The sequence below is a fragment of the Zeus faber genome, assembly GCF_960531495.2.
Source record: "Zeus faber genome assembly, chromosome: 2".
Taxonomy (NCBI): Eukaryota; Metazoa; Chordata; class Actinopteri; order Zeiformes; family Zeidae; genus Zeus; species Zeus faber.
The window spans coordinates 43,733,339-43,745,222 of record NC_137189.1 but is presented as its reverse complement, the minus strand read 5'-3'; the positions used below and the strand labels follow the sequence as shown (position 1 = coordinate 43,745,222).

At 44.5% G+C, this 11,884-nt stretch overlaps 1 protein-coding gene across 1 annotated transcript in view; it reads right to left on the bottom strand.

Annotated features, from left to right (window-relative positions):
- stk11ip (serine/threonine kinase 11 interacting protein) overlaps positions 1–7,226 on the bottom strand; it is a 34,193-nt gene extending 26,967 nt beyond the window's left edge. Inside the window, exons 1-5 of the mRNA XM_080024184.1 lie at positions 7,149–7,226; positions 4,348–4,415; positions 3,480–3,682; positions 778–852; positions 232–327 (exon numbers count right to left, since the gene is read on the bottom strand). Coding sequence (XP_079880310.1) covers positions 232–327; positions 778–852; positions 3,480–3,682; positions 4,348–4,414 — 441 coding nt within the window. The 5' untranslated portion in view covers position 4,415; positions 7,149–7,226. The remainder of the gene's footprint in view (positions 1–231; positions 328–777; positions 853–3,479; positions 3,683–4,347; positions 4,416–7,148) is intronic.
- Between the last annotated feature and the right edge of the window lie 4,658 nt (positions 7,227–11,884).

The window sequence follows — 11,884 nt, the reverse complement described above, 5'->3', positions numbered from 1 at the left end:
GGACGGTCTTGTGTGCATGATTTCATCTGCCACGTATGAAATCCTTGGTTCCTCATCCCAATCAGAAAAAAAGAACTATAGCTCAGGTCAAATATGACTTACTCTTGATATCCACAATGCAGATTATTCATACAATTGTTTCACACACACACACACACACACACACACACACACACACACACACACACACACACACACACACACACACACACACACACACACACACACTACCTCTAGGGAGCTGAGGCTCTTGGAGCAGGTGAAAACCTCAAGCTGCGAGTAAACTCCTCTGAGTCCTTCCAGGCAGTGAGGAGGGATTCTCTTCAACTGGAGAGAAGACAGATGGACAGACAAAATGATTCATCCTGTGCATAGTATCGCATTTTGTATATTCTGTATCTGACTAATCATGTTTTGAATTTTTGTTTCCTTCATATTTTTGGTCAATATGTATATATTTGACAGTTTTTAATGACATTTTAATTTATCTTTTATTTAAGATAGAAGTTATTTTACTTCACATTTCATTACAATTTATTTTATTATTATTATACATTTTTTCAGACTGTTGGGCTTTTTTTTTTTTTTTTTTTTTCCCCCACAATGGTAATTGTCTGGAGTGAAATGCACCAAAACTCACCAGAACAAATTTCTAGTACTGTATATGTAAAGGTACCGGAATAAACTGATTGTGACTGAGATATAGGATTCGATATCTAACTGTAGACGATGGCTCATTATGTATTCTCAAAGTGTGTAATTCTGTTACTACTCCACCTCCAAGCACTTCAGGGACTTGAACGGGAAGATCTTCACCACGAAGTCGATCCTCACCCCAGGAGGGTTGATGAGCTGCATTTAAAACATCAGACAGTCAAACAACCACGTCAGGTACAATGGCCAACTTGACACTCAATTTGCCCCAGATATTTTTTTGTATTTTTACCAAAAGATATAAAAAAAAAAAAAAGTTATTTCTGACAAGGCATTCAGAAATGGAAAAATACAATTCATTTGGTTGCATAGGGGGCTGTGCACCCAGGCTGTCACAATGTTAGTTGCTATCCATTTACAAGGCCTAAATTGTTCTAATAAACCTACTTCCTTGGTACACACACGAGCGGCTAGTCAGAACCCACATCTGCTCCTCCTTCCTGACACCCTGGACCCCCTTCAATTTGCATATCGCCCGAACAGATCTACGGACGACGCCATCGCCCTGGCAGTGCACACCACCCTCTCCCTTCTGGACAAGAGCAACACATACGTGAGGATGCGGTTTGTACATCACAGCTCAGTATTCAACACGATTGTGCCCACTAAGCTTGTTCCCAAGCTCAGGATCCTGGGTCTTAACACCTTCCTCTGTAACTGGATCCTGGGCTTCCTGACTGGTGGACCCCAGGTGGTGAGAATGGTAAAACCTCTCCTCCTCTGCACTGACCCTGAGCACCGGAGCCCCGCAGGGCTGTGTCCTCGGTCCTCTCCTGTACGGCCTGTTCACACATGACTGTGTGGCCACGCGCAGCACCAACATCGTGCTGAATTTGGCGGATGACACCACTTTCCTACAGAGAGAAAGTCAGCGTCTTGGCAACATGGTGCCAGGATAACAACCTCTCTCTCTCAACGTCTGCAAGACTAAAGAGATGCTTGTGGACTACAGGAAACGGCGGGGGCGGGCATCCACATTGACGGAGCTGAAGTGGAGAGAGTCTCCTGCTTCAAGTTCCTCGGTGTGTCCATCAGTGATGACCTCTCCTGGTCCAGGCAAACGGACGCGGCAATAAAAACTGCCCAAAAGCGCCTATTCTTCCCAAGGAGACTCAAGAAGTTTGGCATGTCTGTCAGGACTCTCACCAGCTTCTAGCAATGCACCATTGAGAGCATCCTCACTGGCTGTAATCACCGCCTGGTACGGCAGCTGCTCCGCTGCTGATCGCAAGGCGCTCCAGAGGCTGGTGAAGACAGCCGAGTGCATTGTTGGTTGCCACCTCCCCTCCGTGCAAGGCATCCACTGCACACGATGCCTTAGGAAAGCACGGAAAATCATAAAGGACTACAGCCACCCAGGCTACGGACTGTTGACGCTGCTGCCGTCTGGCAAACGTTACCGGAGCATCCGTGCACGGACTACCAGACTCACCAACAGTTTTTACCCTGAGGCTCTCAGGCTTCCCAACCTGCAACATCTGTAGTCACCGATGTAAATTAAATGGACATCACCACAACTACATGTTCATATCCACCCGCGCTCCTTCACTTTATATTTATATCCATATCTTGTGCAAAAGACTGACCTATTTCTGTTGGAACTGCTACAATGTCCAACTTTTAGTTTCCATTTTAGGATTATTTTCTTATTTTAATTTTATGTACATACACTGCGACCTCTTGCCCATATTTGTAACTCGACTCTTGCTTTTTTTATATTCGACTCTAATTTTATTTTAAATGTTTTATTTCCTCCTTATCTTTGCCTTGTTATTTTTATCTTTTTATGCCCACTACGTAGTTGTTGCCTGTCATGCCCCAAGAATTTCATTGTACCGAATGACCTTGTGTTGTACTGTACACTTGTCAAATAAAACACATTGAACTTTGAACTTACATGTGCATGGGAAACACCATATACAACACATATAAACACCAATTCACTACTGTAAGTTGAACTGTCAGCCTTGTTTCCATACCTTACCACAAATATTAACTTATGTACAAGTCCAAACACATGTATTGCATACAGTAAGTGCTCATTCACACCAAGTTGCTCAGTCAGCCCATTTGTCATATTCTATAGGCCATCATCCATCCATCTGTCTGTCTGTCTGTCAGTCAGTCAGTCATAAGCATGCTTCATACTGAATCGGTAATCGCATTCGACAGATGGATCCTCGTGGCCATCGGATGAACTGCATTTTGCATCACAAAATATGAAAGAAAATGTACACAAATAATACACAACAGTTTAAAATATTGCTTTTAAAATATATACAAAAAAATATATAACGCAAAACTTAACATATCTTACCAATCGCTGGTAAGATATATAACACAGTTAACATAATGGGTTAATGACAAATATGGTTTTAAAGGGGAGTAAAAAACATTAATTGATACATGCATTTCCAGTGTTTTATTTTGTCAAAGATATGTATTTTATTCATTCACGTATGTCTATTAAGTTGAAAGACTTAGTTTGTTAGATTGTGTACCTAATTTCTAAAAAAAATGCCAGGCAGTACAACCATGAAAAGGCTTGTAGGTCTTTTCACCGTCGAAAACAAGGTCGCACTTCTTGACATTTTTAGACTACATTTTTAGACAGCAACAAAACTCCCAAAACAAATTAACTTTTTTAAAAAATGGCTGAAAATTGAGCGTACCTTATAGAGATTTTTTCTATTTAAGTGTGTCTTCATATCTAGTTTATTTTAATGATAATTGATTCAGACACAAAAAATAAGTCATATAAACACCTTGAGGGAAACAGTCTTCTGCAGCACGTCAAACAGGAACTGCAGCCGCAGCAGGGCGTCGGTGTCGGCCGGGTGGGATGGCAGGGCCAGGAAGCCGTGCTGCTGGCTCCTGGGGAGCAGGTACTGCTCGAACAGCCTGGTCAGCTGCTGGAGGCTGGACGCCGGCAGGCTCAGCGTGCTGCTGCCTTCCAGGACGCCGTCGCCTGCGGGAGAGAAAGTTTCCAGTGAGCACAGAAACGACAAAAACTTTTCAGGGGGAAATACATTAATTTACAGCGAAGGACATGTCTCCTACACGACTGGTATATATTTGATTATACTTCATTATACTGGATCCATGTAAATAGCTTAATGACATGACACCATTTTTTCTGTGTCTGCATTAATCATCATTAAATTAAACTAGATCTGAAGACACATGTAATTAGAAAAAACATCTATAAAGTACGCTCAATTTGAAATCACTTCGGGATCACATTCATTTCGGGAGTTTTGTGGCTTAAACGTTGAATAATGTCGGGTGGTGCAGCTGTGTTCGAGACAGTGAAAAGGCCATAAAGGCTTTTGATGGTTATACTGCCTGACTTTTCTAACAAATTTGGTCCAAAATCGGACAAAATAAGTCCTCCAACCTAATAGACATACATGAATAAGAAAAATACATATTTTTTTTACAAATAAAAACTATAAATCTATGTACTACTGTATGTATAACAATATATTTTTTTAAACCCCTTTAAAAATTGTAATTGTTATTAACCATTATAAAGCCTGTTGGAAAAAGGCTGTTAGCCATTGGTTTGATTGGTAATTTTTTGCTGTCAGTAATGCTGCTGTATCTGTGTATGTGTGGCTTTCTTTGCTGTACCATCATTTCGTAGGAGTGTGGCCAGGCTGTGTACGAGGGAGGCGTGGCCAACATTGGATGCAGTCATCCTGAAAACAGTCCAAACAACACACGACAACATACTGTATGATTGGCATGTGGTCATAGTGTGTAATATTCATAGTAGAATAGCTCAACAATGCACTTTTCGCTGCTTTGAACTGCATTAGGTAATGCAGTGGTTCTCAACACGGGGTCCTACAAGAGATTCCAGGGGTCTCCACTGACCAGAAAAGTAATTGATAGTTCAACTTCATCGTTATTTAAATTCAGGGTTCATTCAAGAATCACCAAAATAAATTCAAGGGCTTTCAAGTAATTTTTTAAGCACTATTTTTTTCATTTTTCAAGGACTTCACACAAAAAACATAAATGTTCTATTACACACACACACACACACACACACACACACACACACACACACACACTCTATATATACTGTAAACACTCACTGAGAACTTTATTAGGAACCCTATACTAATACTCGAACGGCCTCCCTTTGCTCTCAAAACAGCCTCAGTTCTTCTTGGCATGGATGGATTCCACAAGTTGGAATGTTGACATGATTGTATCACACAATTCCTGCAGACTTGACAGGTGCACATTCATGCTGCAAATCTCCCGTTCTATCACATCCCAAAGGTGTTCTATTGGATTCAGATCCGGTGACTGGGAAGGCCATTAAACTCATTGTCACCCTCATTGACCCTACCTGTCTGTGTGCCTCAGCAGAAATCGAGATTTATCAGACCAGGCTACGTTTTTCCTGTCTTCAAATGTCCAGTTTTGTTGAGCCTGTGCCCACTGCAGCCTCAGCTCTCTGTTCTTGGCCAATGGAAGTGGAACCCGACGTGGTCTTCTGCTGTCGTAGCCCATCCGCCTCAAAGTTTGATGTGCTGTGCATTTTGAGATGATTTTCCTCTTCACCACAATTGTACAGAGTGCTTATCTGAGTTACCGTAGCCTTTTTGTCAGCTCGAGCCAGTCTGGCCATTGACCTCTCTCATCAACAGGGCTTTTCTGTCCACAGAACTGCCCCTAACTGGAGGTTTTTTTTTCTTTTTCGCACCATTATGAGTAAACTCTAGAGACTGTTGTGCATGAAAATCCCAGGAGATCAGCAGTTACAGAAATCAGCCACGGTTGAAAACGGACACATTTTTTCCCCCATTCTGATGGTTGATGTGAACAGTAGGTGAAGCTGCTGAGCCATATCTGCATGATTTCATGTACTGCACTGCTGCCACACGATTGGCTCATTAGATAATAGCATGAATAAGCAGGTGAGCAGGTATTCATAATAAAGTGCTCAGTGTATGTGTGTGTGTGTATATATATATATATATATATATATATATATTATTATCATCTACTATTATAAGTGTCCTTTCCCAACCATGCTGGAATCATGTATTCTTCACAGCACTTCAGGACAAAAGGGGCTATGTTCAAGGTACTCCAGTACATCAATTTCTGAGAACGAAATTCAAGCAATTCAAATTCAACCTCAAGGACCTGCTAAGAACCCTGTAAATTACAAGTTAGCATCATTAGAGAATGTACTTAAATGACTGTTCTTATCATATCTGCACTGTACTATAGTAAAGACAGGTTGATGTTGATGTTTGAGCTTAGTCCTACTAAACAATAAATATCTTCTCAGATTGGGGGTCCCCAGAGGCTAAATCAAATAGGAGTCTCTCGGCTAATGTGTTTAGGATGAATGATCTTTCATATAAACAATGTTGAGAATTGGGCTTACCTACTCTGATCACTGCAGTAGACATAACTCATGGTTAATAAGCCCCAACCGGCCCAGTCCAAAGACGGGCGACGTCCGGTGTGTTGACAGGCTAACCCAGCTGTTAACCCGCCTGCTGACCCGCCTGCTGACCCGGCTGTTAACCCGGCTGTTGACCCGGCTGTTGACCTGGCTGTTGACCTGCCTGCTGACCTGGCTGTTAACCTGCCTGCTAACCTGCCTGCTGACCTGGCTGTTAACCTGACTGCTGACCTGGCTGTTAACCTGCTTGCTGACCTGCCTGCTAACCTGGCTGTTAACCTGCCTGCTGACCTGGCTGTTAACCTGCCTGCTGACCTGGCTGTTAACCTGCCTGCTGACCTGGCTGTTAACCTGCCTGCTGACCTGGCTGTTAACCTGCCTGCTGACCTGCCTGCTAACCTGTCTGCTAACCTGCCTGCTGACCTGCCTGCTAACCTGTCTGCTAACCTGGCTGTTAACCTGCCTGCTAACCTGCCTGCTGACCTGCCTGCTGACCTGGCTGTTGACCTGGCTGCTAACCTGCCTGCTAACCTGGCTGTTAACCTGCCTGCTAATCTGCCTGCTAACCTGGCTGTTAACCTGCCTGCTAACCTGCCTGCTAACCTGCCTGCTGACCTGGCTGTTAACCTGCCTGCTAATCTGCCTGCTAACCTGGCTGTTAACCTGCCTGCTAACCTGCCTGCTAACCTGCCTGCTAACCTGGCTGTTAACCTGCCTGCTAATCTGCCTGCTAACCTGGCTGTTAACCTGCCTGCTAACCTGCCTGCTAACCTGCCTGCTGACCTGGCTGCTGACCTGGCTGTTAACCTGCCTGCTGACCTGGCTGCTGACCTGGCTGCTGACCTGTCTGCTAACCCGCCTGTTAACCCGCCTGCTGACCTGGCTGCTAACCTGTCTGTTAACCTGCCTGCTAACCTGTCTGCTAACCCGTCTGCTAACCCGCCTGCTAACCCGCCTGCTAACCCGCCTGCTAACCGCCTTCCGCGGCTCTGACGCCTACCTTCAGGTCGACGGTGGAGCGGCGGGAGACATTAATGCTTGATCCGAACTAGAACCGCAGTTAAAACGTGAACGTGACTTGACGCCGAACGACAGGAAACAGCAGCGACGCGCGCGGGGCGGCGTGTTGACATGTCCGAGTCACGTGAGGCCGGCGGAGGGAGCCGCCTACGGTGGCCCCGACGCGTCCAAACCGAGCGTTCGTTGTCTCCGTCGTGGTTTCGCGACTCGACGGCAGTGCGGCGCGTGGCAGGTTGTGCTCTACGACAACGACTAATCGGCGAGAACGAGCGAAGAGACGACGTCGCTGTCTCACCGCCTGTCTCACGTTCCTTCCAATGGTCACGGTTCGACGGCTCAAGCAGAAGACGCACATTGGTGTCGAATCGACGCTGCGCTTTTGGCAAATCACTGCCGCGACGCTTTCCTGCGTTTCGTCCATAAAGCAGTGACAGCAGATGGTCGCTAGGTGAAGCGCTAGGCTCGTTCTTCACTGTGCACACACACACACACACGCACGCACGCACAAACATGCATTTTTGGACAAATGAAGTTACACACTATCAGATACATAGTCACCAGAATTATATTTGACTAATATGAAACACTTTAACCTTTGACACTGTTCAATGCTGTATTTAATCAGTTTAATGACACATGTATTATGTTCGATTTTTTTTTAGAATTGCATTATGTATCTGTTTTTATATTTATACCACTTTTCATTTATATATATATATTTATATATATATATATTACAACAAAGCCCATTTACTGCGGTCATTTTTCCCTCGGTGAGGCATTGCATTCACGGTAAACCAATGATGGTGAAGCCACTCGGACGGTTTTCCAACAGCCAGAGCTGCAGCATCCAGTGTGCGAGCTAAACCCCGTAGTTACGCTTCGACTGAGTTGGCGCAAGCACAACATGTGACCAATCCTATCCAGTCCAGGCTTGGAAACAACATGTCATGCAAATGTGCACCGTTTCCTATTTTTTGACACAGTGTGAACTGTCGATACAGAGGTGTGTTGTCTGTTGCACATCTCGGAGTATTGTAGTATTTTTTTCGTTTGTTTTTAAATCAATAATTTTAACTGATTATTACTTAATTTATCATTGATTTTTTCCATTTTCTATTGTTATTATTTTAAAAACAAAAATCTGAAGATGAATAAAAATCTATCTATCTATCTATCTGTCTATTTATCTGTCTGTCTGTCTGTCTGTCTGTCTGTCTATCCTCAGAACCATCTTTTGCCGCTGCCTCTAGGGAGCATATTTACAGTACATACAAATTATTTTTTCCCTTGACAATATTTCATCAGTATCAAATAGATCTCAAATGACTGTGTAAGATGTACATTTATAGACAAATGTTAACCATTGCTATTTTCAAGATTCAAGATTCAAGAGTTGTATTTGCCACATACATATACATACGTTCATACATATATACAGTGAAATGTCTTACAACGCATCCAGAGATTATGCACAATAGTTACTAAACCCAGCACAATAGCCAACCTAATTCCTACCTAGCAACTAACTGATCCAACTGATTCCTAAAACGTAATGCAGTTAATAGAATAATATTAAATTAAATTAAATTAAAAACATTTAAATAAGACTCTAAAAGGTAATACGGAGTGGGGGTACAAAATATTACTTTGAATGAAATGCAAACGTGTCCCGGCTGATCTGAATTGTTGAATAATTATAATTTTAAGCCATGCTGACAGCTTAGCGAGAAAGTTGTTTTAACTTTAAATTTAATTGAGGTTACATAATGCTGCGGCTTAAGAAACACACTTCAGGAAATAAAGCCAGTTTTTTTTTTTTTCTTCTGCGGCCTTGCTGTTGCTAGGCAGCAAACAAACACAAACACACACGTTTCGACGCTCACACACACGACTCTCTCACACGTTCGCGTGCACACGCATACACACACACACACACACGCACACACACACACACATAGACACACACCCATTCATGCGGCACTGCTAAAACACAAGTACACAAAGAAATGTGTGCACTGCTACACACACACACACACACACACACACACACGCATGCACACACACACACACACACACACACACACACACACACACACACACACACACACATAAGCGCTTTTCCATGTGGGATGTGATGTGAGAACTTCCGTGTCAAGATTTATGTTGTGTAGTTTGGTAAACATTTCCATTCACTAAGTTGTTAGGTCGTATAGGGATCGGCCGCCAGCTGCACATGCATCTTTCACAAAAAATAAAATAAATAAATAAAGAAATAAACTTCTGTGAACATCTTGAAAGCTTAGTTACCATATTGGTTTTAGGAATAAAAAAAAAAAAGAACACGACTGTTTCTATGACGATGAAAACAACGACCTGGTTTTATTTGGGCCCATAACGTTCATGATTCATGGCTTTTTTCTGGCGCCCCCCACCCGGGGCTCGTCTGTCTTCGTCCAATCAGTCCAGGCCAAGGAAACTCTGAGTGCAGTCGATGTCAAACGCTGACTGCGCGTTAGTTCATAGCGACAGAAATAGAACTCCCATCGGTGGGCAGTGAGGAAACGTGTTTCGTTGTTATTCTTTTATTTATTTTATTTTAACTCACTTTAAAGAAGCGAGAAGAAGTGCTTTGGGCAACTGCTTCGGGGAATCTTTTACCACCACGGCCTCAGATATCGAGGTAGTGACTCTCATCCCCTCGCTCGTCCCTCTCTTTTAAAACGGGCACCGCCGCCGCCGCCGCCTGCCGATCCTGAACTGCCGTTGGGTGCGTGGACTCGTACAGCAGTCAAGGTGCTCCGCCCTGCAGCCCCAAGCCTCGCTGAGGCAACCCTCCCCTCCGCCGGGGCAAACCTCAAACTACAGCTTGAGAGCCCTGTCCTAAATGAACAGCTGTTTCCTGGCTTAATGTTTCAGCACCCTATTCGCCCTCAAATATAGGTACATGTCAGTTGCTGACCACCCTGGACAGGACCAAAGCTGCTGTACCCAACAGCCCTGCGTTTCGGCTGTGCCGCGCTGCGACTCCCCGCTGGTTGAAAAGAAACCGAGGCTGTTGGTGCGGTCGCCGCTCCACGCCCGCGGGGCAAAGACACCGTTGCAGCAGGCCGTCGCTATCTCTCTTATCTCTCTTAGTGTGGCACGGTGGCGCAGTGCATTGCACTGCTGCCTCACAGCAAGAAGGTCCTGGGTTTGATTCCCGCCTGGGGCGCTGTTGGCACTGTGCTCCGGCGGGTTATCTCCCGAATAGGAGCCTTTCTGTGTGGAGTTTGCATGTTCTCCCCGTGCTCACATGGGGTTTCCTCCACCTCACGTCAGTAAGGACCCCCACCAAAAAAACATGCACCCATCATTGTCTGACCAGCAATGGACATTTATCACCTGGTCCCCGGGCGCGTCCACGTATGCTGCCCACTGCTCCTGGCTGTGCCCCCGGAGGAAGGACAAGCCAGGATGGGTCAAAAGCAGAGAATCCATTTCACCGGCACCATCAAAGCGTGTGTGTGTGTGCAAGCATGTGTTATAGTGTGGTGTGTTGTGTGATAAATAAAGTCATCTTCTTGTCTTTCAACCCGACTGCTGCCGTCTCTTCAAGTGGACCAGTGATGCCAAATTCACTTTTTTTTCCAGCCCTCGTACACATACATTTGGGGTATCCGATGGGCCTGCTAACACACACACACACACACACACACACGCTGTGAAATAAGACAAAACCAGTCGGTTTATTGTGCTCCGTTCACATATGTCTCTCCCTGGGATGTCACACAGGGGCTTCAGTAGAATTAGAACTGTCCCCATCTGAGTAAGTCCACACATGGCCGGAGTGCGACCGGGCCCACTTGCATTGAAGGTAAGAGCCAAGCGTGGGAAGTGTTCTGTTGTCGGCTGCACGGACCAGCACAAATCTTTTAAAAGAAAGAGGAATTAATACTAACTGTCTGTGACAAAACTGCAGACGATGGTAATGTAAGTATTTGCTGTGTTTCTTTCTGTGTGTGTGTGTGTGTGTGTGTGTGTGTGTCCGTTAGGTTGACACTACTGGAGGCGGCGGAGCGTAATCCGCTCAGCATTTCTCCAAACCAAACTTTAGATGAATGAATGAGGTGGAATCCGGAGTGAAGCTCAAAACGCCATTGGCTCACAGAACGAGGGGCCTGGCAGCTCATTTACATTTTAAGCTACACACTAGAATGCTTCATCTGAGCGGTATTTTCAGCAAAATAAATTTAAAACCCGTTTGGGGACCTCGGAGACCTATGTTAACAAGCTGAAAAGGAGAATGATTGGTCCCCTTAAAAACAAGCGAGCGCCTCGGATTTGGGCCACAGGCAAGAAGGGTCTCTTTTGGCACTTTGGTGGAAGTCTTTTAAATGGAGTCAGTTTAAGCAGTGCAACCTGAAAACAACCTTCGGGAGTCACCCTTCACTTTCTGTGCCATATAAACGAGCACATTTCAAATGCACGGCACATTCTCAGAAGAAGTCTGACAGTTAATATCTCCAAATTAAGTGACACAATACTGTTTGTACAGTATTTGTGCACTGGGTGGCAGCCATGTTTTTTTAAGCATTGGCAGAAAATGAAGGACTCCCTGACATAATGCACTTAGTGCAGTGATTGCAGTGAATTCAACTCCGAAATCCACCCGGTATGTTTCACACGCAAAAGAATTTGACAAGACAAAGACGATCCCAAAATTGGACAAAGCAC